Source organism: Leptonychotes weddellii, chromosome 4 (genome assembly GCF_054177405.1).
Source record: "Leptonychotes weddellii isolate Sample4059 chromosome 4, ASM5417740v2, whole genome shotgun sequence".
Taxonomy (NCBI): Eukaryota; Metazoa; Chordata; class Mammalia; order Carnivora; family Phocidae; genus Leptonychotes; species Leptonychotes weddellii.
Genome location: NC_138372.1, coordinates 88,636,243 through 88,663,355, shown reverse-complemented (window position 1 = coordinate 88,663,355; position 27,113 = coordinate 88,636,243). Strand labels below are relative to the sequence as shown.

Genomic DNA, 27,113 nt, shown 5'->3' with positions numbered 1-27,113 from the left:
TTTTTTTTTAAAGATTTTATTTATTTATTTGAGAGAGAGAGTGAGAGAGAGAAAGAGCACAAGAGGGGGGAGCAGGAGAGGGAGAAGCAGACTCCCTGCCGAGCAGGGAGCCCGATGCGGGACTCGATCCCGGGACTCCAGGATCATGACCTGAGCCGAAGGCAGTCGCTTAACCAACTGAGCCACCCAGGCGCCCCATATAATGCGAATTTTATTATGCTTGATGATGTCACTGAATTCCCTTAAACTATTCTCATTTTTTATGACTTTTTTTTTCTTTTTGCTGTTCATCATGGTTGCTTTCCATTACCCTGTTTTCCAGCTCCCTGATCCATTTTTCTGTTTCCTCTAATCTATTGATTCCCGCTACTGTATTTTTAATTTTGGTTATTGAGTTCTTCATCTTTGATTGGTCCTTTTTTATATTTTCTCTTTGTTGAAGATCTCAGTGAGATCCTCCACTCTTTTCTCAAGTCCAGTGAATATAACCATTGCTCTGAATTCTTTATCAGGAATATTGCTTATCTCCATTTCATTTAGTTCTTTTGTTGTGTTTTTGTCCTGTTCTTTTATTTAGGACATTTTCTCCTAATGTTGTCTAACTCTCTGTGTTTGTGTCTGTGTATTAGGAAAGTCAGTCATGTCTCTTGACCTTGAAAGTAGTGGCCTATGAGGAAGAGGTCCTGTGGTACCCTGCAGTGCAATGTCCCCTGTTCACCAGGGCCAGGAGCTTCAGGGGTGTCTTATATGTGGGTTGCATAGGCCCTACTGTTCTAGCTAAGCCTTGTTTATCTTCAGTCCAGACAATTGCAGTGGCCCACTTTGCCTGTGGTGGGCAGGGTTTGGTCCTTGTGCTGTTACAGGGTTAATCTGGGGCCACAGTGGGCTTATTGTTGGGCAGTGTCAGCAGTCAAATCAGATGTCTGCCCTCATCCCATCTACTGGGGCTGTGGTCACACCAAACTGCAGGGCACTATCTCTGCCTTGTCCCCTGAGAGGCTTTCATTGGTGGGTGGGGCCTATAGTTAGACCAGATGTCTGTTCCCAATCCATCTGCTGATGCTGCAGTGACTGTGAACTGCCGGGCTCTCCTCCTGTGAGGTCCTAAAGAGGTTTTTGTCAGTGGGCAGAGCCAATAATGAGATCAGATGTCTGCCCCCAGTCTGTCTGCTGGAGCTGCAGATGCACTGATTGGCAGGGCTCTCTCTCTAAACTGCCAGTTATAAGGTTTGGCTACTCAGACTACAGTTGAAATGGTGTGTATGGTTATCTTCCCCTCTTCCCAGGGCAGGAGTCACTTTGGAGTAGTGGAGTCCCTGCCTGGGCTGATTGCAGGTTGAGATATGGCAGGAGCCATTCTGGAGAGACTCCTGCCAAGTGGGGCTGGTTGGATGGGGTGGACCCAGATCCACAGGAGAACACAGAGGCAGGCAATGTGGTGTTAGCAAGCTAGATGGCAAGTGTTCTCACTGGTTCCTGTAGGTATCTAGGTATCTAGGCTGGGGAGCAGGGGAGAGAAATGGTGCCCACCAGGTCTTTTGTTCTTGGAAAAGTCTCCTAAAGGTCCCTGCCCTTCCAGCACACGTTCTGAGATGTAAATAAATCTCCCTCCCATACACCCCAGGTACCTTTCAAACTGCTGCTTCTATGCTCTATCTCAGTAGGCCTGTTTATTATGCTGGCTCTTTAAGAATAGTGACTCAGTTTCCTATCGCCCTCTGGCTCTCCCATAGCAGAGCATGCTGATTTTTAAAGTTCCTGGTGTGAAGCCCCACTGATTGTAAAAACTCTCAAAGTTAAGCCCCTCTGGTTTTCAAAGCCAAATGTTATGGGGACTTATCTTCCCAGTGCCAGTGCCCTGTGCCTGGGATGCCTGGGATGCCTGGGATGGGGTCTGTCTCTCTCCTTTCTCCATGCTTGTGGTGCCCCTCCTGTTTGTGGTTAGTCTACCCAGGGGTTTGTTTCCCAACTGCATCTCTGCCCTCCCTACCCTTTTCTTTTTCTTTTTTTTTTTTAAAGATTTTATTTATTTATTTGAGAGAGAGAGAGAGAGCACATGAGAGGGGGGAGGGTCAGAGGGAGAAGCAGACTCCCTGCTCAGCAGGGAGCCTGATGCGGGACTCGATCCCAGGACTCCAGGATCATGACCTGAGCCGAAGGCAGTCACTTAACCACCCAGGCGCCCCTCTCTACCCTTTTCAATGTAGCCTCCTCTCTATGATTAACCATGGAAAGTCTGTCCTGCTAGTCTTCAGGTTTTCTGAGTTGGTTGCGTGGATGTAGCTTTTATCGAGGTGTGCCCATGGGAGGAGGTGAGCTTAGGATCATCCTACTCTGCCATCTTTCCAGAAGTCCTCTCCCCTGATGTGATTCTTAGGATGAGTTTTAAAGGATGAATTGGAGTTTAGCAAACAAAAGAGAAGGGTATTCCAGGTAGAAGGGATAGGATAAAGGCATGGAGGCAAAAAAAGGTAGTTGTATCCAGAAAAGTGCCCGCAGTGGGGAGTGAGTGCCTGTGGATATGAGTTCTTCAAGGACAAGGGGCCTGTTCTTGAAGGGCCTTGAATACTCTTGTGAACCCCAAAGTCTAAATTTCATGCAGTATGCTTGGGAAAGAATCTGGGATGGGATTTGCATTTTCCTGAGTTTGCTGTAGTAGCAGTTTGGAGGATTGATGGAAAATGAATAATCTGGAGCCAAGGAGACCAGTTGGGAAGGCTGCTATCTCATTGTCAGCCAAGAGATGTTAACTGGTAACGAGCTGGACTGAGCACCAGGAATGGAGAGAAGGCCGTTTAGAAAGTAAAATCTACAGGACCTGGTCACCAGACCAGTTAGATATGAAAGAAGAGGGATAGATACCAGCTGGATAGATGGTATCATTTATTGAGCTGAGGAATAGAGAAGAAGGAACAAATTTTGGAGAAAAGAAAGTGAGTTCAGTGCTTAACATGGTAATTTTGAGGAGCCAGTGGAACTTCCAACTGGAAATGTCCAATAGACAGAAAATCTAGCTTGCAGCTCAGGCGAGAGGTTTGGGTGTCAGTACCTTGTGGGAAACTTAAAGCTGCAGATAAGAATTTGATCCATTAGGTTTGGAAGAAAGAAGGGCAAGGATAGAACTCTAGGGAACAAGAACATTTAAGGATGGGGAGAGGAAGAGCTGCCAAATAAGGAAAGTAGAAAAAATAGACACACATGTGAGAAGACACATGGTCGGGGGAGGGAATGGTCACCGGGGTCAGGTGCTGCCACGGAGGTCAGCTCAACATTTATCAATACCTATCTTATGCCTGGCACTGCAAATACAAAGATGAATGATACAAAGTCCCTCCTCTCAAGGAACTTGCAGTTTAACAGGAAAGATAAGCACAGAAATGAATAAAGGGCAGGAACAGAAGTATGCACAGAGTGTACAAGTGCTATGAAAACACAACGGGTTACTTAGTGAGGCCAGAGACTGGACAGATCAGGGGAAAGCTGACTGGAGCAAAGATGTCTCCGCTAACTCTTCAGGTGTGAGAAGTAACTATGGAAGCATTAGACAGGAGAGGGGAGGGGGAGATCTGTCTGTAGAGGAAATAGCATAAGCAATGGCACAGAAGCAGAAAATATGATGGTTTGTGTAGGGAACTAAAAGTCCAAGGAGGTTCAGTAAGATAACTACTGAAATGTTGATAGGATTGAGCATTTTAAAAAGGTGCCTTGATGTCGGGCAGAGTGAGGACAGAGCCCATGCTGCATGAAATGAGATGTAAGGAATAGGGGTGCCCTTTCAAGTAGTCTTGGGGCAAAGGACAGGAAAAGAGAATTCAGAAAAGATGAAATCGAAATTACCATTAAACACATAAACATGTAAGCAATTAATAGCAATGTTTTAAAAAATTGCAAATTAAAGAGCTGTCATTGTTTAACCTATGAAATTGGCCGGGTTTTTTTTCTTATTAACTATATATGATGTTGGCAAAATTTATATAAAACAAGCACTTTCAGAGAAATTGGTACAAAATGTTTAGAGGTCATTATGACTGTAAAATTCATGAGTTAAGAGAGCTTCTAAGATGGCAGAGTAGGAGGACTCTGACCTCACCATATTTACAGCTAGATATCACCCACATCCAAGTCAGTAAACTGGAAAGCAATCCAAAGACTGAAAAAACAAACTTCACAACTAAATATGGAGAAGCTGCATCTGAAGGGTTAGGAAGGTCAGAAAGGCAGAGGGAGGCTGCCTGCAGAAGGGAGGGAGCTGCACATGCAGAGAAGACAGAGAAATGGACTCTTGCACCAGGGAGCTCACACAGGGAAGACTAATCCCCATAAAATTTGGCTTTAAAAACCAGAGAGGCTGAATTCCGTGAGTTTGTAAAACCTGTGGGACTTAGAGCCTGGAGCTTGAAGAGTCAGCTGACTCAGCACTGGGCAAGCTGGGAGGGTGAGAGATAGCTGGGTCACCACCCTTAAAGAGCAGCCTCTATGGAGAGGCAACATGAAAATAGCAGTTTCCACAGTGCCAGGGGCAAACAGGAGACAGATCTGTTCATACTGATTTCAGAGCATATTGGGTGACTTCGAAAACAAAGGAGCTGGCAAGTGCCATTTCCCTCCACCATCCTCCAGCATAAACGTGGGAAGCAGGACTGCGCAGATACTTGCTACCTAACCTGCTAGCAGTGCACCATGACCACGAGATCTCCTGAGGACTTGCCCACTCCACGCCTGCTAACCTTGGCCCTGGGCTCAGGACAAATTCTGTTAAAGCTGCCCGCACACCTGCTCAGCCTCTGAGTGCCCAGCTGCTGCACCATGCCCAGCTGAGTACCCTAGCCACCATCACGTGCTAAGTCACAGCTACATACCAAGCCCAGCCTCATACCCCTGGCTGCCCTGGCACATAGCCCCCAGCTACCACAGTGCTTTGGGGGTCCAGCATAGGACTAGTGGCCCAACGCAAATTTTGCTAAGATTGCCACCCTGCTCCCAAGTTCCCTGGAAGGCATGTCCACTCAGAGCTGGTCTCCCTGGGTCCCAAATGCCACAGAGAGCAAGCACAACACACCAACAAGCAGAAAGTCAGTGCAGACAATTGCATGGAAAGGAAAAGTGACTCAGACACAATAACGGCATAAGCAACACACATAGGATACTCTCCTGAAGTGTCAGGACGTCTTTTTTATAAAAGAGCAGTTTCAAGAACAGAAGACACAGCTGACTTTCTTGACACACAGAAACAGACACAGAGAGGCAGACAAATGGGGAGACAGAAATTTATCCCAAACAAAATAACAGGACAAGGCCATATCCAGAGATCTAAGCAAAACAGATAAAAGTAACATACCTGATGGCATATTTAAAGCAGTGATCATAAGGATACTCAGTGGACTTGAGAAAAGAGTGGAAGACCTGAGTGAGACCCTTAGCACAGAGATAAGGAATATCATAGCAGAAATAAAGGGCTCAATAAACAAAATGAGAAACATGCTTGATGGAATGAACAGCAGGATGAAAGAAGCAGAGGAATGAATTAGTGACCTAGAAGACAGAGTAATGGAAAGTAATGGAAAGCTGAACAAAAGACAGAGAAAAGAATTATGCAAAATGAGAATAGACTCAGGGAACTGAATGACTCCATCAAACATAATAGCATTCCTATAATAGGAGTCCTAGAAGAAGAAGAGAGAAAAAGGGCAGAAAATTCATTTGAAGAAATAATAGCAGAAAACTTCCCTAATCTGGGGAAGGAAACAGATATCTAGAGCTAAGAGACACAGACAATTCCCATCAAAATCAACAAAAGCAGATCCACACCAAGACATATTGTAATTAAACTGGCAAAATATAGCGATAAAGAAAAAAATTTTAAAGCAAGACAAAAGAAGTCAGTACAAGGGAAAACCCATAGACTAGCAGGAGATTTTCCAGCAGAAACTTCCCAAGCCAGAAGAGAATGCCATGAAATATTCCGAGTGCTGAATGGGAAGGATCTTCAGCCAAGAACACTCTATGTAGGAAGAATACTCTATCATTTAGAATAAGAGAGAGAAGGAGTTTCCCAGGCAAAAAACAAAACAAAACAAAACAAAAAACAACAGAGGAGTTAATGACCACTAAACCAGCTCTGCAAGAAATAGTAAAGGGGACTCTTTGAGTGATAAAGAGTGACAGCATGAAGTAGAATATACAAAAAGAATAAAAATGAATATTTCTGTAAAAAATCAGTCCAGGAACTCACACAAAAAGGATATAAAATATAATAATATAACAACGTATAAAAATATGGGGAGGAGACGAAAAAACAATCAGTTCAAACTTAAACAACCATCAATTTAATATAGACTGCTATATGCAGAAGAGGTTATATACAAACCTAATGGTAACCGTATATCAAAAACCACATGTGCAAAGAATAAAGAGGAAGCCAAATATATCACTAAAGAAAATCAGCAACCATAAAAGAAAGACAAGAAAGTTTCAGAGAAAATCTTCACAAACAACCACAAAACAAATAATAAAATGACAATAAATACACATCTATAAATAATTATTTTGAATGTAAATAGACTAAGTGCTCCAATCAAAAGACACAGGGTGACGACAGAATGTATTAAAAAAACAAGACCCATCTATATGCTGCCTATAAGAGACTCATTTTAGACCTAAAGACACATGCAGATTGAAAGTGAGGGGACAGGGAAATGTCTATCATACAATGGAGGTCAAAAGAAAGCTGGGATAGCAATACTTAAATTGGACAAACTAGATTTTAAACCAAAGACTATAATAAGAGATGAATAAGGGCATTATATCATAACATAGAGGACAATCCAACAAGAAGATATAACAATTGTAAATATTTATGCTTCCAACAAGGGAACACTTAAATACATAAAACAGTTAATAAAAAACATAAAGGAACAAGAAAAGCATGTCCACTCTCACCACTTTTATTCAAAATAGTACTGGAAGTCCTAGCCACAGCAATCAGACAACAAGAAATAAAAGGCATCCAAATCGGGTGCCTGGGTGGCTCAGTTGGTTAAGCGACTGCCTTCAGCTCAGGTCATGATCCTGGAGTCCCTGGATGGAGTCCCGCATCGGGCTCCCTGCTTGGCGGAGAGTCTGCTTCTCTCTCTGGCCCTAACCCCTCTCATATGCTCTCTCTCATTCTCTCTCTCTCAAATAAATAAATAAAATCTTAAAAAAAAAAAAAAGGCATCCAAATCAGTAAGAAGTAAAACATTCATTATTTGCAAACAACATGATACTATATATAGAAAAACCTTAAAGTCTCCACCAAAAAAACTGCTAGAACTGATAAACAAATTCAATAAAGTCTCAGGATACAAAATCAATGTACAGAAATCTGTTGCATTTCTACACACCAATAATGAAGCAGCAGAAAGAGAAATTAAGAAAACAATCCCATTTATAATTGCACCCAAAATAACAAGATACCTAGAAATAAACCTAACCAAAGAGGTGAAAAACCTGCACAAAAACAGACACATAGATCAATAGAACAGAATAAAGAATCCAGAAATAAACCCACAACCCAAAGGCCAATTAATCTTCAACAAAACAGGAAAGAATATCCAATGGGAAAAAGTCTCTTCAACAACTGGTGTTAGGAAAACTGGACAGCAATATGCAAAAGAATGAAACTGGACCACTTACTTAAACCATACACAAAAATAAACTCAAAATGTATTAAAGACCTAAATGTGAGACATGAAACTATAAAAAATCCTAGAAGAGAGCACAGGCAGCTTTGCTTTTGTTTTCCGTGCCTCAAGAGACATATCTGGAAATATGTTGCTACGGCCAACTTGAGGCATGGAAAACAAAAGCAAAAATAAACTATTGGGACATCACCAAAATAAAAAGTTTCTGCACAGCAAAGGAAACAATCAACAAAACTAAAAGGCAACCTACAGAATGGGAAAAGATATTTGCAAGTGACATATCTGATAAAGGGTTAGTATCCAAAATATATAAAGAACTTACAAAACTCAACACCCAAAAAAACCAAATAATCCAATTAAAAAATAGGTAGAGGACATGAACAGACATTTCTCCAAAGAAGATATACGGATGATCAACAGGCACATGAAAAAATGCTCAACATCACTTATCATGAGCGGAATGCAAGTCAAAACTACAATGAGATACCACCTCTCACACCTCTTAGAATGGCTAAAATAAACAACACAAGAAAGAACAGGTGTTGGTGAGGATGTGAAGAAAAAGGAACCCTCATGCACTGTTGGTGTGAATGCAAACTTGTGCAGCCACTACGGAAAACATTATGGAGGCTCCTCACATAGTTAAAAATAGAACTACCTTATGATCTAGCAATTGCACTACTGGGTATTAACCCAGAGAAAACAAGAACACTAATTCAAAGTGATACATGCACCCCGATGTTTATAGCAGCATTATCAACAAAAGCCAAAATATGAAAGTAGCGCAAGTGGCCATCGACTGAGGAATGGATACAGAGGATATTATGTGTACACACACACACACACACACACACACACACACACACACACACACACTGGAATATCATTCAACCATTAAAAAATGAAATCTTCCCATTTGCAATGACATAGATGGGGCTGGAGAGTATAATGCTAAGCGAAAGAAGTCAGAGAAAGACAAATACCGTATGATTTCACTCATACGTGGAGTTTAAGAAATAAGCGAAGGGGAAAAAATAAAAGAGAGAGAGACAAACCAAGAAACAGACTCTTAACTATAGAGAACAAACTGATGATTACCAGAGAGAGGGGGGTGGGGGGATGGGTTCAATAGGTAATGGGATTAAGGAGTGCACTTGTGATGAGCATAGGGTGATGTATGGCACTGTTATTTACTATATTATACACCTGAAACTAATATTAAACACTGTATGTTAAGTAACTGGAATTAAAATTTAAAAAGACTAGTGAGTTAAGTATGTTCATGCCCTCTGATTCAGAAATTCCACTCCTCAATTTATTTTAAGGAAAAGAAATCAGAGATATGGTATCATTGCAGTGTTTTTCATAAGAATAAAATACTGAATAGGCCATTAATATGTAACAATAGGGGATTGTCTAAATTATATACTATCATATGATTGTTTTACAACCATTAAAAGCCACTATTTCAAAGAATTTTTAAAGAAAGTAATTTTGAAGTCATAGTTTTAAGTCTAAAAAGCACATAGTTGGATATAAAGAACGAATTAAGTGTGTGTTTGTGTTTAAGAATACACCAGGGGCACCTGCGTGGTCCAGTCAGTTGAGCATCTGACTTCAGCTCAGGTCATGGTCTCGATGTCCTGGGATGAGCCCCACATCGAGCTCCATGCTCAGCGAGGAGTCAGCTTGCCCCTCTCCCTCTCCCTCTCCCTGCCCCTTCCCCCCTGCTCATGCTCTCTCACTCTCTCTCAAATAAGTAAATAAAATCTTTAAAAAAAAAAAAGAATATACCAATAGGGGTGGCTGGCTGGCTCAGTTGGTAGAGCCTGAACTCCTGATCTCTGGGTTGTAAATTCAAGCCCCACGTTGGGTGTAGAGATTACTTCAGAAAAATAAAATCTTAAAAAAAAAAAAAAAAGAAAAAGAATACACCAACAGTGTTAGTGATTATCTTTAGTGTAAGAATGCAAATATGTCTTATTTTCTTTTTTTTAATCTGCAGTAGTTCCCCCTTATCTGTAGGGGATATGCTGCAAGACCCCAGTTGGTGGCTGAAACACAAATAGTACCAAACCCTGTATATACTGTCTTTTTTCCTATATATCCATACCTATGATAAAGTTTAACTCATAAATTAGGCACCATAAGACATGAACAATAACTAATAATAAAATAAAACAGTCATAATCACATACTGTCATAAAAGTTATATGAACGTGATCTCTTTCTCACTCAAAATATCTTGCCATACCGTACCTACCCTTGTTCTTGTGATGATGCAAGATGATAAAATGATGAGATTACTAGGTCATTGGGCTACTAACGACCTAACAATATGTTAGGGGGATCATCTGCTTCCAGACCCGTGGTTCATCATGGGTAACAAACTGCGAAAGCAAAACCGCAGATAAGGGGGGGAACTACTGAATTTCCCAAATTTCAACAGTAAACACATATTTCTTCTACAGTGAAGGAAACCAATACATGTTAGTTTTTTCACAAAAAGCTGGGTGTGAAAGCAAGGGGGGATATGGGCAGAGGTAGAGGAGGACAATAGTAGAGGGTACTGTTTTAGACTGAAGAACACGGGCATGGCATTACACGATGAGTGGAAATGTCAATGGAGAAGTAGAGGCTAAATGTATAGGAAGAAAAGAAGATAACTGACATCACAGGCTTCCTGAGGCCATGAGAGGCAATGAGACCCGGCTCTAGTAAAGGGGTTCACCTTCAAAAGAGAAGGGCACTTCTGTGGTTTGATGAGCGAGAAGGAAGTAAGGAGCTGTGCTGCCTTGTTGACTTTGCATGCTCGCTGCCTACAACAGTGCCTGGCCCTGAATGGAGCACGTAAGTTTATAGGTGAAGGAGAAGAAGGTTGGAGGATTTCTAGAGGTTGACTCCCATTTTCTCCAGTGAGAGAGCCACTCTCTAGTGCAGTGGTTCTCAAACTTGTACCAGAATGTATTATAATGTATTATTTTTGTGTGGGTCTGTATCCTTTTCTAAACTGTGAACTCCCTAAGGGCAGAAGAAATCATGTCTTATCTCCATATCTACCACACCATTCCAGTGACTGCCTGATGCAAGGTAGATGCTCAAGAGCTGTTTGTTGAATGAATGAATGAATGAATGAATGAATGCAGTATGAGAGGAGACATAAGAATAGTGGTAAGGGTTTCATATAGCTTATGTGAGTGTTAAAGGGAGTTGACTAGTGACAAATAAAAGGCCCTGGGCAGCCTAAAGACAAAATTGCGTAGAGAGCATACCTCTGTACTTAAGAGGATTCCAAATAGAAGCTGGAGAAACTATTTATAATTACAAGTGATCCGTACTGCTCCCTGTCCAATATCCCCCATTCTTTGAACCTGCCCTGCACAAGTGTCTATGGGGCAGATGAGAGGAGAGAGACCCACCCAGCCCAGCCATCATAGAAAGGAGTGGTCCTCTAACTGCTAACATTCAGTTTTCTTTTGTTTAATTTGAACCTGTACAGACTTTTAAGCCTTACTAGGTAATACCTACCTTCCATAATAAATTGGACCGAGTATGTAGAAAGTCTTTTAAATTATTAATGACAGTACAAAAGCAAGGGACTATTATTTGGGGGATATTTTACTTATTTTTATATGCTGAAAGCAAGAGGTTGCCCCAAATTTTTAAATGCTTCAGGTCCTAGAATAGCTTCCTCCAGCCAGGTTTCAGGGTTCTGAAGCAGTCGTTGGCCTAAATAGGAACATTCCACCAAAAAGAGAGGATTGTATTTTTTCCCCAATACACATTTTTGCTTTAAGGTTATGAGAAAGGTGCTAAGAGAAGTGGTTTAAATGTGAGCGGAAGCTGACATGGATTAACTTTCATAGGATGCTCTGTAGAGGAGAGGGTTGGATCAGAGTGATGATTCACAGATACCATCGTTTGTTATTCCTTTTTTTTTTCCAAAACAGAATTGCATTGATGAAATTGAGGCCATAATCAGTGTTAAGCTCCAGCTCATCGGAATTGTTGGTATTGGGATTGCAGGTCTTACGGTGAGAAAGTTCTAGAACTTACCTTTTTTGCTTTCTAAGAAGGCTTTGCATCTTATTTGTCTTCAAGTGTGATACGGCAGTATCTGAGAAGAGATTTCTCGTAAAAGACAGACGTTTGTTGACAGGACATCTTCTAAGAACAAAGCTCATTTGATATAGCAATACTCAGTTCTCTAAAATATGATACCAATTTTACCTTTAACCTAATTATGACCTTGAGTTGATCATTGCAATAACTTCCCACATTAAGGCCAGCAAGCTTAAACTAGACAAGTCATTTCCAATTCTGGGTCGCTCCTTACTGTTAGAAATTTAAAACAGCCTGCCAGGTTAATCTCTCTCACCTATGATTTGCAGAAGTAGCGCAGTGTAGTGATTAATAGTGCGAGCTCTGGCATCATGCTGTCTGGGTTCACCTCCTGGCTGCGCTACACACGGGCCCTGGGATCATGGGAAAGTTTCTTAATTTCTCTATCCCTCAATTCCCTCATCCGTAAAATGAAGATTTTAATGTACCAACCTCATGAGATTGTTGTGAGGATAAAATGGGGTAATACATATAAAGTATTTGTAGGGATCAACTCATATAAAGTGTCTGGAAGATAGCACTCAATGAACGCTAGCTCTGTACATAATCTGAGTGTTCCCAAGCCCAGAATCCAGATAAAGGGAGTAACGTATGCAGAAGTGTGAAGCATAGTACACCCAGGCAGGGGCAGATGGCTCCGGGCCGCCAAAGTACAGGCGTGTGCAAGAATCGACAGGGGCCAAAGGGATGTGATAGAAGCAGCAAGAGATGACCGTGAGGAGGGTGTGGGTGTCCACATAACCGTGGTCTTTGTGTGCCCTTTTGAGAGACCGGGCTTTATCCTTAAGGTAGTGGGAAGCCCCCAAGGCCTAGAAGGACCTGTGTTGCCGTGTGGAGCTAAGTTGGAGGGAGGCAGGGTTTGAGTCAGGCCGGTAAAGAGGTGATTTCCACTGTCCAGGGCTTGAGCGATAACAGCTAATGCTGAGGTAGTACCTACCCTCTAGCTCTCTAGGTAGATCAATTCATGGGATCAGCTAAGGCAGAGGCAAAGGGCATTACAAGGAAAATCCAGGCATTGGCACTGGCTATACACCCAGGTGTCTGCTGAGGACTATGCTAGGCTGAGCACCTCCCAATCCAGCGACATGTCTCGGGCCCTCCTCACCTGCTCTGGGGCTAGCCTGGTTGCTATTCTGTGGCTTCCTGAGGACGATTTTGAGGCGGAAGATTTAAAAATGGGCCGCATAGTAGAGGTATCACAGAGACGCTCCTAACAATTCTACAGTCTCCATGAGTGAGCGTCCTAGAAGCAGTCACCCCTGACTCCTGACAGTGCCAGGACAGTGCTGAAATGGTCCTTTCTGAGGGGTCCCTTTCCAGTACAACCAGGACGAAGCAAGGGTTGCATCCAACCTGACAACCACACTAAAGGGGGAAGGCTCTCTATTGGTCATCTTGAATCAGCACCCCCAGCGTTCCTTCTGTAATTCCTTTCTTCTTAAGGTAAGAGTTGCACAGTGCGATCAGTTAGCCAAATGTCCATTAGGTGTCTCCCCTGCCATACACTGGTACTGAGTTCTGGCAGCCAGAAGCGGAGAGCCCTGCTCCAGGCTGTTCTCTCAAGCCTACCTCTTCCCTTCCATAAGAGCAGATAATACATGGCTTTTTAAATTTAACATTTATAGATTCTAGCCTGATGTAGGATAGGATTAAGGAGAGAATCATAGGGTTATGGTACAGATTTCTTTAAACAAACATTGACAGTAGTTTATAAACATCGCACCCACAGATTACATTCTATAGGCTCTGTGAAATTATAGGGGAAATGATTGAGAACAAGAAGGATCTTTTGACATCCTTCTATTCAAACCATGCCAGTCGCTATTGGTTTTGCCAAGTATTTGGCTTTTCAAAGAATTATCCAAGAGGCAGAAGACGTCAGAATACCATAGTTCCAACACCTCAGTTTATGCTTTGGGAAAACTGTTGAGTTAAATAGTGAAGCATCATTTGTACCTTAACATGGAGCAGGAAAAGTGAAGAGATGCTATACTTTGTAATCTGTGGTCACTGTTTCAAAATTCCAGAGCTTTTCCAACAACAGGAAACTAGACCAAAGCGTAAACAACTAATAGTTGACAGGTTAATATGGAAGTCTTTAGCCATCAGCCGTAATTAAGTAGTATATATAAAAATGCCATTATAGCCAGTAATTATTGGTAATAATTATTTGTTAGACACCCACGCAGTTTGCTGACTTTTTAAAAATCAATTTCTATCATTTGGAAGTCATTAACAAGTGGTTCCTTCTGTTTCAGATCTTTGGCATGATATTCAGCATGGTTCTTTGCTGCGCAATACGAACCTCACGAGATATGATATGAAGCTACTTCTACATGAAAATTGCAATCTAGAGCCTTCATACGGCTGTCACCGGAACTGTCTCCTGGCTCATTTTTAATATTCAAAGGACATTAGGATCTAAAATAATATGCTGTTAATTGTACATTTGCACATGTATGTATGTTTGGCTCATTATTCGTTTACCCCTTGAGTGAATGCTGTGTATGTTGACAGAGATTCACGTGTGGTCTGTGTGTTTCTGGTGTATGCATTGTACATAATGAAATCTGTTTGCTGGAAATTCCTGGTTCTTATTATATCAGAGGAACAACCTATTTGACTCTCAGAAAAAGATCATCAAACTTTGATAAACTTTAGAAACTTGGCTATTCAGAAGAAATGATAATGGGTCATTTTCTCAGATCCTAGCCATAGAAAGTTAGATACAGAGAATTCAGGATTTCTGCTTAACGGAAGCAATAAGTTACAGGACTTGAGAGATGATGGTGTAGTGCTAAAATTGACTACATCTGAGTTAGGTGTAAGGGTTTCCTGGGATTTTTTTATATACATACTCTACCCAGAACACAGTAAAACACAGTTTTAGAACTAAACACATCTGTAAAACTAAATATAGCATGGAAAATCTAATTTGAATAAGTCATACTTTCCTAGTATTTAAAAACAAAAAACTCCCTCTGAAAGGAGTGGTCACACAGACAATCATGTGCCCTATAAAAGTGAGTGTTTTTAGGACTTTTAAAAAAATACCTTTTAGTAACTTTTTAAGGAAATTTTTTGTTCTTATATAAATACATTTAAATATTACTTTATAACTTTCTTTTTCCTGACTCTGCTCTGAACTACAGCAGCCCTCCATGAACAAAAGGGCTTTTATCTCAAATTTTTCCATGTTTCTCCAAATGTACAGATAGAAAGACTAAAGCAAGAGATCTGGCAGTTGCAAATAGTGGGAAAGAGAATTTTTACTGGCACTGCATCTTTGAAATACCTCATAACTTGAGTTTACATATTTTCCTAATTTTTTGTATTTTTCTTATTCACCTAGAGAATTATTCTTCATAGATTTTGACCTACAGTTTTCACCCCTTAAGATAAAACAAAATTCTTCCTAATTCAAACATTATATCATAAGCATCCTTGGCCAAACCAAAAGAAAGAAAAGCATCTACTAGTTGTGTGCACATAGCAGAGACAAGCTAAGAAAATTAAAATACTTACACCCACAGAACAGAAATATTTTTTTCTGTGTAAATCTCCTATAAAAATAAATTTTTCATATTCTTTATGGTCTTGATGCTTCAATTTAGGTAGGTAAACCCAAATTTAGAATCTAAACTTATATGTTTGTCAATTTTCAACAACTTAGTACATTTAGTAGATCATAGAGGGGGTTTTTTATTACACTTTAAAAGGCCACACAAAAGTGAAAGTACTGGGGACTTTGGAAACCATGTAAGTTCCTATGCCTGTGAGAACACAAGTCTTTGGGGATGCACTAAAGGAAAGCGTGCACTCCCAAGAAACTTTTACAAAACGTTTTGCTGAAAAGACTTAACCACTACAAATAGTCTTATTGGCATAGAGAACCACACTTCTCCTGCCATACTTGCTACGGCTACGAACTTTGGAGGAAGCTTTTCTGGAAAAAAAAAAAGTCAGATTGGAAGCAAGCTAAAAATTTAATTGTACATGGCTACTTCACTGTGTCTATAGCTAAAGAAAAGTTTATTTTAACAAAATCACTTCATGAAATAGATGTTTATACTCCAGTAGGTGAGAAATGTAACCTTTTAAGCAAAGAACAAAGAGTCCATCTCTCTTCATGGCTGTAGTTCATCCTCTACCTGAAGACAGGCCCAAGTGCATACGTTTCTTCCACCTCAGAATCGTCTCTGATTCAAACACACTGAGTTTCATTCTATACCTGATTAACAACCTTAAGAAGACTACAATACTTAAAAGTGGGGGAGTGGAGATCTGTTCCATCTATGGTTAATGTGTCCCTTTGGGGAGTAGTTTTTCCAAAATCTGTGCCATGAGTAAAATTAGAGAATTCCACCTCTGAGTGAGGGCAGATTTTTATATATCGTAAATCTATATATATCTTGAATTCCTATATATCTTGAATCTATATGTGTCTTGAATCTATGTATCTTGAATATATAACTCTTGAATATATATACATATATAACTTGAATATATGTATGCACGAGTGTGTGTGAATACAGACATATTCATGTATACATATATGGGTACATATATATATATACATACACACACATATATATAAATTTTTGGTTATATCTGTTTATCTGAACTGATTTGAGATCAGACCCAAATATATTCTTAAGCATCTGGTACCAAGGCACTGAATTAAAATTTCTTGATGAACTATTTTAAGTTATTTCAAATTAAATTTTCTATGTACTGGAATTGCTTGTTTGATTTCTCTTAAAATTCTATTATATCTTTTTTAAAAGGGATTTTTTAAAAGATTTTATTTATTTATTTGACAGAGGAGACACAGCAAGAGAGGGAACACAAGCAGGGAGAGTGGGAGAGGGAGAAGCAGGCTTCCCGCGGAGCAGGGAGCCTGATGCGGGGCTCGATGCCAGGCCCCTGGGATCATGAGCTGAGCCGAAGACAGGCCCTTAACGACTGAGTCACCCAGGTGCCCCAAAATTCTAATATATCTTTATACACATCTTTACACAATTTATCTAAATGTCCAACTACCAAACAATATGGTTAAAAAAAAAAAAAAGGAAAGAATAGTAACCCTTCTGTAGTGTGACTATGAGGAGCTAGACTTAAAAGCAACCCTAAGGAATTTTGTGCAAATAGATTTCAATTCACACTGTCTCATCCAAACTATACTATCCAGAATAGCTCCTTTGTTGTCCAGGGTTCAATCTGTAAAGCCACACACTGGTACAGGGACCAGTGTAGTCCCCCGCACAGTCATCCAAGAGAGTTGCTCTCCTTTCCCCGTGTGCCCCGTTAATAGGTTTGCTTGATGAAAACGAGGCTTGTGGGAAAAAGGCAGTGAAGGAGATAGCGTATCTTCCCAAGTCAGTATCAAAGATTAAAAGGAAGAGGCACCCTTGGGAGTCAGGAGCTTTCCTGGTTCACTGCTCCATTGACAACCCCTTTGGCCACCAGCCCCTGATTTCAGCAACCCTATTTTACCCACCCCTATGAGGGAGCATTCCTGGGCCCCTAAGCCAGCCAATTAACTGCATCATCTTAATTTGGACTTGTCAAAATCAAATTTATATTAAGGTATATTTTAAGGGGCACAAAAAGTTTCTACTTTCTTTCAACATGACTATTTTTTCCTATAAAATGTACCTGAAAGTTATTATCTGTAGGCATCCATTGAAAGGTAAAAAGACGGGGCGCCTGGGTGGCTCAGTTGGTTAAGCGACTGCCTTCGGCTCAGGTCATGATCCTGGAGTCCCGGGATCGAGTCCCGCATCGGGCTCCCTGCTCGGCAGGGAGTCTGCTTCTCCCTCTGACCCTCCCCCCTCTCATGCTCTCTCTCTCTATCTCATTCTCTCTCAAATAAAATCTTTAAAAAAAAAAAAAAAAAAGAATGAAAGGTAAAAAGACTACACTAATGCAAAATGTTATTAATCATTTTGTTGATATCCTCACTGTCAAAAAAGTTAAATACATCCCAGGAAACCACTATTCCAATGGCTCTCTCCTGGGGATATGGAAAGCATGAAGTATAGAAGTAATATGTCCTGAATGCTGCAAAGCAAAATCTGTGCTGATTTCATGAAATTTTTAGCTAATGTGCCAAAAACCCATCTGAAGCTTTGGGATTTGTTTTCATTGGTTTTTTTCTTGTATAATTTAATGTTGGTTTTACTTATATTAAATAGAAGAAATTTAAATTAAAAGAAATAACCAACTATGAGGTAGCAAACCTGGCAATGAATGAATATTATCTAAATTGTTACAATTATTATATTGATGATAGTTTCTGTTAATTATAAATCAAATATGCATCATCATGCACAACTGAAGATACTTCTGCATGATACCAAATACCTATTTGAACACATTCATTTGTTGAATTAATGAATAACTTTTGATATATTTCCCAATTCTATTTTAATTCAAAGACTTGATATCAATAGCCATAGTCTGAGTCCCTATATTTTCCTCTGGGCCTGCTCTGCCTTATAAGATGCAACCCACTCTAATATTAGATTTTTGTTTACTTTGTTTGAGGACTACTATTTTATACATTTGAAAAAACTCTTTAGAAGATAGTGATATGCTAAGATGAATAAGAGAAGTCTGCCTTCAAGGAGCTTCGACTGAGACAAAAACAGGCAAATATAATTCCCATGAGGTAAGCGCTATGATATTCATTAACCAGAAGTAGACCCTCTCTATCTTGGAGAGGCTGATCAGGGGAGAGAGATTTTCTGAATTTTGAGATCTCTAAACTGAGTCCTGAAGAACTCATACAAATTATCCAAATAAAAAGTAATAGCAGCAGAGAAGAAAAGTGGATCACTGAGGTAACGACATCAAGAAGACCCTGAAACAGACAGCATGGAAGCATTCCAAGAGGACATGTCAAGAACTGGGGAGATGAAGGGCCCCGTTAAACTGTACCAAGGAGTCTTATCTTTGTACGGCCATCACAGCAAAAATTTTAAACAATGAGTTACAAAATCAAATTTGAACCTTTTAAAAATCACGTAGCTTTAGTATGAACAATGATTGGAGGGCAAAGGCCAGAGGATTTCATGAGGATTTCTAACTAACATACTGGGATTCCTACCAAGAAGTAGACAGATATAGGGGCAATTGAGGGAAAGAGGAACCTGGAATCATTCCCAGGTTTCCTGACAGCTGAAGGATGGTGGTGCCCAGGAGAAAAAGCAGACTGCAGTGATGAAGCAAGTTGGAGATGACTATAGGACATCCAAGAAGAAACATAATCAGGCACTGGATACATACCCTGAAGCTCAGGAAAGGAGTCCGAGCTGGAACTATAGTTTAGGAATCTGCAACATAAAAGTGAAATGCCCATATTTGAACAATATGGGTAGCCTTTCACATTAAAGACCTCAGTGAGAAGTTTTCAAAAACTAGAATCCTCTACTCCAGTAAAGTTTAAAGCCCGAAACAGTTCTATACTCCCCATCCATTCCTCCATCTCAGGCTGGAGGGTCTCTATCAGCTACCCGCACTCCTTCAGTAGCTGCCATCTAAATCATCTTTTATTGAAATGGGTAGTTTCTCATATGTCCTACATTTAACAGGGTCCAAGGGTCAATAGAATACATAAGATTATCAGAACACTAGCCCTTCTTTCACAAAATGTGCAAATTTCACTCCTATAGCACAAAGCAAAATTACATTTTCAGAAGAAGTACAGTTCAGAACTACATTACAGTTGCCTGCTAGACCATAGCATGGATTTCTACTCATCATAGAGAAGGGTAGCAAGAAAAGGCATGAAAAGAGAAAATGTGGACTTCGGCCTCATTAGGACTGATGATAAATGCCATAGATGTATTATGTTATGAATCCAGATATATGACCTCCACTGGGCCTTCTAGGGTAACACAGTGGTCAGAGAAGATAAGGACCTGTATATTGGACTATTAGTAAGTCATTGTCAACCCCCACTGGAAACAGTTTCAAGGGAAGATGGGAGTGGAAGTCAAATCAGAGTAGGTTGAGAAGAAAATGAGAAGTGAGGAAATAAATGGTCAGTGTAGGAGGCTTGTTATAGTCTGAATGTTTATGTCTCCTTAAAATTCATGTGTTGAAATCCAAAGGCCCAATGTAATGGTATTAGGAGGTGAGGTCTTTTGGAGATTCTTAGGTCATGAGAGTAGAGCCCCCATAAATGGGATTAGTGTTCTTATAAAAGAGGCCCCACAGAGATCTCTTGGCCCTTCCACCAAATGAGGACACAGTGAGAAGGACCAATTATGAACTAGGAAAAAAATCTCTCAATGGAACACAATCACGCTGAGCACCATGACCTTGAACTTTCCAGCCTCCAAAATAGTTTCTGTTGTTTATTTTTTTTTTTTTAAGATTTTTATTTCTTTTTTGACAGAGAGAGAGAGACAGCGAGAGAGGGAATACAAGCGGGGGGAGTGGGAGAGGGAGAAGCAGGCTTCCCACTGAGCAGGGTGCCCGATGCGGGGCTCGATCCCAGGACCCTGGGATCGTGACCTGAGCTGAAGGCAGATGCTAAATGGCTGAGCCACCCAGGCGCCCCATGTTTCTGTTGTTTATAAGCTACCCAGTCTGTGGTATTTTGTTATAGCCGTCCAAACAGATTAAGATGGGATTTTTACACACACACACGCACAAACTGGAATAAGAATTCAAAGAGAGAGGAGCAAATAAACAAAAGGTTGCACAGGTTCACAAGAAGATTTAGTTGTTTTTGCTTTTGCATTTTTATTTAGGAAGAGATTGAAGAATGATTCTTGCTGAGGAGAAAAAGCCAATAAAGAGGAAGCAAGAGAAGAGAAAAAAGAAAACAGCGAAGTCCTGGAGGAAATGGGGGATGGGATCTTTTAAAACTAAGGGGAAAGTCTTTCCTTTCTCTCTCCCAGCCATTTTGGCGGCTGCTTTTGTTTGGGGCCGTCCCGCAACTAAGGCAGGAAGATGGTGGCCACAAAGAAGATGAAAAAGTCACTGGAGTCGATCAACTCCAGGCCCCAGCTTGTTATGAAAAGTGGAAAGTATGTGCTGGGGTACAAGCAGACTCTGAAAATGATCAGACATGGCAAAGTGGAACTGGTCATCCTCGTGAACAACTGCCCAGCCTTGAGGACATCTGAAATAGAATACTACGCCATGTGGGCCAAAACTGGTGTCCATCACTACAGTGGCAATAATATTGAATTGGGCAAAGCATGTGGGAAATACTACAGAGTACGCACACTGACTATCATTGATCCAGGTGATTCTGATATCATTAGAAGCATGCCAGAACAGACTGGTGAAAAGTAAATCACGCAAAATTTTCCTTTAATAAAACTGGCCACAGCTTGTTTAAAAAAAAAAAAAAAAAAAAACTAAGGGGAAAGATGCTGAATCAGTCAGTACTTTTCAGTTGCAAGTGTCAGAAACCCAACTCGGACTAGCTTAAGCAGTTATGATTAAAAGTTACAATTTCAGTAAGACTGTTGAATCACAGACCTGAACCTCTGAAACAAATAATACATTATATGTTAAAAATAAATAAATAAAAGAAGAAGATAGCAGGAAGGGAAAAATAAAGGGGGGGGGAATCGGAGGGGGAGACGAACCATAAGAGACTATGGACTCTGAGAAACAAACTGAGGGTTCTAGAGGGGAGGGGTGTGGGGGGATGGGTTAGCCTGGTGATGGGTATTAAAGAGGGCACGTTTTGCATGGAGCACTGGGTGTTACATGCAAACAATGAATCATGGAACACTACATCTAAAACTAATGATGTAATGTATGGTGATTAACATAATATAATAAAAAAAATTACAATTTCATTTAGAGTTGAAGCCAGCTTCTGATTAGACTCAAATGATATCATTAGGTCTCTCTCCTTCACTCTCTCTTGCTGTCCTCTGGGTTGGCTTTATTCTCAGGCTGGCTGTTTCCAGGAGATGCCAAAGATGGCCAGCAGTGGCTCTAGGCTCACAGCTTACAAATCCCAATAGGCCAAACATTCCTCTTTGTCCAATAGTTATAATAAAAGCCCTGAGACTGACTCCTACTGGAAGAGATTAGTTCACATGCCTATCCCTCAATCAGTCAGGGTTGGTTGAGCCTACATAGCATGCCCACCTCCATCATTTGAATTGAAAATGTGGGTGGGGGTGGTACAGGGCGAGAGGCACTTGGAGGGATGACAGGCAGGAGTCCTGGCTAGGAGGTAAAAATTGGGATGGGAACAGATTTGGACACTCCAGTAGAATGCACTACATTTGTGGTCCCAATGAGAGTCAACCCCTACTCCACCATCAAAAAAATCACACCCTTCCAGGAGGAGTAGCCCCTGCCTCGAGACCCAGATGCTGAAGAAGAAAGCATGAACCTGCCCATGTCCAGCAGGTACTCCATGTCCTGTGGCTGTGCTGCACCCTGCAACCTGCCACTCCACCTGCTGGCCTACTCCAGCCCTGTTGTCAATCGCTCCGGGTCCCTGAATGAGGAAGTACACCCCCAGGAGACAATGACCTTCAGCATCATACTTTACAACCTGGGGATTTCATCTGTTGGAAAAGACACCTCCAGAAAGACTCTTTGACCTCGCAGGACAGGCCCATAATTATCAGGAATTGCTAACCACCTTTGTGCTGCCAAACTCCAGGGAATAGACTCTTGGATTCACATGATTCATCTAAAGAAAGCACCAAAGCCTGACCGCACACCATCTGGTGACCTGAAAGTAAAGATTTCCTGGAATCGAAGCAGACACATCTGATGAGACAGCTTTTCCAAGATGTCTGGACAGGACTATATACCTTTTTCTCCCTGTTGCTTCTTCTCTCTGCTTCTTCCATGGAAAGACCGTATTCTTGTCCGCATTTCCCAAGCCCTTGCAAAAGAGGAGAACCTAGTCTTTTGATTATGGCCTTTCAGAAACAACCTAATTACGATCCTGGGACACATTAATTTTCACTTGATTTTTCTGAAGGGTTAGAATTTTCAGAATTCACAAAAGTCTTCTTTTATCTAAACTATTAACTGACTTTGGATTTTTACCCAGATTTATGGTTTCTGAATTTGCAAACTTACAGGTTGTATTGTCAATAACACATTTGGTTCCAAACAGTTCTTTTGAGATAAATAGTATTTTAAAACATCTTTGAAGTTTTGTTATTTTTCAAAAAGTTCATCAGCTATTTCTTCATGTTTATACCTGCACTCTGTCTTCCCAAATGCACTAGGTTAATTCTTTCAGTACGCTCCTGCAGTATTCACTAATCTGCTTTCATGGTCACTTTAAGCAGAGACTTCTAGGAGGCATGCATGACTCCAGGTTTGCCTTCACAGGGAGAACCTTTCTCCCCATAATTGGGATAAATGCCAATAAATATTTCAGTTGGCTATTTTCACACCTAGAGTCCTGGTTTAAAACCATCATACAATTTGGAATTGTTATGTTATTTCTTTTATTATGTTAAGTTTTGTATTTTCTTTACCGTCAAACTTCTTTTAAAAACCATGTACCTGGGACGCCTGGGTGGCTCAGTTGGTTAAGCGACTGCCTTCAGCTCAGGTCATGAACCTGGAGACCTGGGATCGAGTCCAGCATCGGGCTCCCTGCTCAGCTGGGAGTCTGCTTCTCCCTATGACCCTCCCCTTCTTGTGCTCTCTCGCTCACTCTGTCTCTCAAATTAAAACAAAACAAAACAAAACAAAAACATGTACCCAATAAGGTGATGCTGGCTCAATGCTTCAAGGTGAATTCCAACACTTAAAACCTTGAAAAAATAGGCTTTATTTTTTTTTTTAAGATTTGTTTATCTATTTGAGAGAGAGAGAGAGCAGTGGGGGAGGGAGAGAGACTCACAAGCAGACTCCCCACTGAGCACAGAGCCCAATGCGGGGCTCGATCCCAAGACCCTGAAATCATGAGCTGAGCCAAAATGAAGAGTCGGGACACCTAACCAACTGAGCCACCCAGGTGCCCTGAAAAGATAAGACTTTAGAGGAACAGTACCTGAGAGTTTCTCCCTGCTAACCTTCCTTCTTGCTCAGATGTGGCCTGAAGTGGTTTCTAATTGCTCTGTCCTTTCCCTCTGACATAGGACATGACAACCAGGAAAAGTCCTTCCTGGTACCAAGGGACAAACCCATTAAATAGAAAGAACTTGACTCTTGATCAGTGAGGCTTTGAAAGAAAGATCTTGATCAAAATGTGAAAATTAATAAAAGGAAATCTTGTTCAGAATGGCATCCACCAGCTAGGACGGGGAGCTCTCATGACCCAAGATGTCTTGTCAATTTCAGGTCCCCTGAAAGTCATATGTGATTAGTGCCAGTTAGGTTTGAACATTAGACATTTTACTCATTAATCAAAGATCTGTGTTTCATATACAGTTCTTAGAGGGGATGTTATAATCCTGCAGCTTTAAGTGTTCATGTTATCAAGTGATATGAGAACTCAAACCTCCAGATTAATATTTGAAGACTATGCTGATGTCAACCTCAAATTTTAAGGTAAGCATAATGTGGATCCCTGACTTTGTATATAAATGTTCAACTATTCCCTCCCCGTTGGCAGAGCATGAGCTTGGTACTAATCCATCTACACTACCTCACCACCTGTGCGCACGCACACACACACACACACACACACACACACACGGGGCACTGTCAGCATGTAGGCATTTACAAGATGCCCAGCTGAATGCATCCAGTGACTGTGGGATACAGCAAAGACAACCATCCCTGATGATAATTGATTTTTACCCTGATGGTAGCAGTTTAGATGGAGAGAAATGGGCAAATATAGGATAAATCATCTTTTTGAGGTCAAGTCTGCAAGGCACTAGGTCTGTCTCACTTCACGCATCTATTGAGACCAAATTCATGAAAGAGTACCTAAGGAAGGAAAAATAAATAAATAAACAGCCACTTACGGAGTTCCTTTGCCAGAAAACAGTGTTTCAATATTGATGAAGGTTTAGATTAGAATTTAGGATGATCCTATGCTATTTAATCCCTTAGCACTCTCCCCCTGTCCCTAAAATCTTTCACAATCATACTAATTTTTCAGGACACCAAAAGCTAAAACAGCACAAGTTGCTTTTGATATAAATACTGAAAAGTGTCTCCTATTACTTGAAAGCATACAAAGGATTTAGACTTCCACATGTAAAATGATCATGGCCTCTTTTCTAGGCTTTTGGGGTATAACTTTCATAAGTCAGTTGGCCCATCAGAGTAATTAAATTAAAGAGAACAGTTTTTAGAATGGAATATACTGTCTATTGAGTTTTGGTTAAGTTCTATCCTGTGTATTTGAATAACTAGAATACAGTGTTATGTTGCAGATTTCACATATTTTTTACTCTCTATGTCCTCTCCAGTCCTGCTTCTAGCTTTTGGAAGCAAGTGTCGCCCTATGTTCCTTCAGCTTCTGATCACATTACCCTTATAACTCGGCAGCATCCCCATATTCATTTTCTATGTCAAGACAAACCTCATGTCATGGGCTTCTGTTAAGAAAGCCTGCTCAAGGCTGGCCTTCGTTAGTACTTCATATCCCTGTTTGCCATTTTACCTGCACTCTGCCCTTTCATGTGGAAACTCTCCCTCATATGAGCTCAAAAGGCTCTTTCATTCACCTTTTCTTCGAAAGCCTGTAGGCTCTCTAATGCATGTGTGGGTATAGATTTGGATGAAATAGTATTCAAAATGTACACAATGTGTTGTGAAATATATTGATATTTTATTAATTCTACTCCAGGTGAACACATTTAACTGACTTGCAAGTCACATCACTATTAAGTTAGATGGACAATCCCACCACATAGGACTTCCGAGGTTTGGTACAGTAGTTTGTCTTGATGGCCTCATGTATACAGTCACTATAGTCGGTATCACACTTGCCACACTTACAGCTTATAGTTACAGGGTAGGAGAAATAGGGAGGAACATGGCGTGGGCATCCTGGTATTTCTACAGTCTTGTACATGAAGTCTCTATATGTACAAACATCCTGGGACAGAGCATATTTGGGAAGAAACAGTTTGCCATTGATATCCTGATGAAAGAACAGAAAAGGGAGCATAATGTTAATTCACTTATATTCCTTTGACACAAATAAGACTGGGGAGGATTCCTTAGTCCCATTCCCCATTACCAAGTCAACATATCCACACTGAATCCTATAGAGACAAAAATCACACACACACACATACACACACACACACACACACACACACACACACCCCTCTCTTTTATCCTTGATCATGGGAACAATATAAGGTTTAAATAATTTCTGGGAGTAAAACTATCACGAAATTATCTGTACCAATTGTGCTAAATAGATCGATATAATATTATAACCTGGGGACTCTACCTCTAAGGAGCCAATAACCATTAGATGTAGGAAATGAGGTTGTTATTTATCTCATTTCCTTTCTGGATAGAAATGGATTGAGTCTAGGTTTATCTAATTTCAGCCAAAAGAAGTGAGATGAACTACATACCCGTGTCATACAATATCCAGCACAGATGGTGGTGTTGATGGTTAGGCAATAAGCACACTCTTTCCTTTCGACATGCATCGTATACTCAGTTGGAAAACAAAAAGACATTACTTGCCCACATGCAAGGCCAAAAAGCATGGACATCAGGTAGATAGCAGTCATGCTAAATCAAAGATAAAATTAAAGAATCTTTTACATGTATCCTTTAGGACATTCAGAAGTGACATTTAGAAAGAGCTAAAATGTGTGCGCGTGCGTGTGTGTGTGTGTGTGTGAATATTTGTATTTATTGAATGCCTACTTCATTCTAGGCCCGATATTAGGTGCTTTTACGTAGTTAATACTCTCAATAACCTTTCTTTATGCATTTAGATGTGACTATGAGTCACATACCTCATAATGTAGGAACTCACATAGTGAAGGTCCTGCTTGCAAGTGTCACTTAGCAACACTGGGCAGTGTAAAGGAAAGCCTGAAACATCACAACAGAACAGTGGCAGAGACACATAATGTCAACTAAGTGTAAAACAATTCACTCAGGGAAACAGTCCGAATACCTGCCTCTAATTATAAGATGTCAGCTAAAAGCGAGGCCTCAGTAGGGGCTTTCTCAGAACTGTAGTTTTCTAAAAACTTTAGTTCACTGATTTAAAAGGCCAACAGACCAGTCATAATCAGAAAGCCTAAAGAAACTAAGAAAAAGTATAATCAAACTTCAGTACCATCTCAGCGCAAATCATCTTGCATATAATTCTATCCAATGTCTATCAAGGAAGACAAGATAAAGCTAGAGAATGTCCAGAAT

At 40.6% G+C, this 27,113-nt stretch overlaps 2 protein-coding genes and 1 pseudogene across 5 annotated transcripts in view; 2 read left to right on the top strand and 1 right to left on the bottom strand.

Moving 5' to 3' along the window:
* TSPAN2 (tetraspanin 2) overlaps nt 1-14,250 on the top strand; it is a 54,463-nt gene extending 40,213 nt beyond the window's left edge. For 3 of the 4 annotated variants that reach the window (XM_081815734.1, XM_081815735.1, XM_081815736.1), the window contains 2 exons: nt 11,633-11,716; nt 14,063-14,250. In XM_081815734.1, the coding sequence (XP_081671860.1) occupies nt 11,633-11,716; nt 14,063-14,128 (150 nt within the window). In that variant the 3' untranslated portion in view covers nt 14,129-14,250. The remainder of the gene's footprint in view (nt 1-11,632; nt 11,717-14,062) is intronic. The other variant, XM_081815737.1, reaches the window with a different exon arrangement.
* Nucleotides 14,251-15,594: 1,344 nt separating this feature from the next.
* Nucleotides 15,595-21,192, top strand: LOC102744689 (large ribosomal subunit protein eL30 pseudogene; annotated as a pseudogene).
* A 4,413-nt stretch (nt 21,193-25,605) lies between these two features.
* TSHB (thyroid stimulating hormone subunit beta) lies at nt 25,606-26,866 on the bottom strand. The gene is made up of 2 exons (XM_081817196.1): nt 26,309-26,866; nt 25,606-25,860 (listed from the first exon to the last, which is right to left on the bottom strand). Exons 1-2 carry the CDS (start codon nt 26,468-26,470, stop codon nt 25,606-25,608), a joined length of 417 nt encoding a protein of 138 aa, XP_081673322.1. The 5' UTR covers nt 26,471-26,866.
* Between the last annotated feature and the right edge of the window lie 247 nt (nt 26,867-27,113).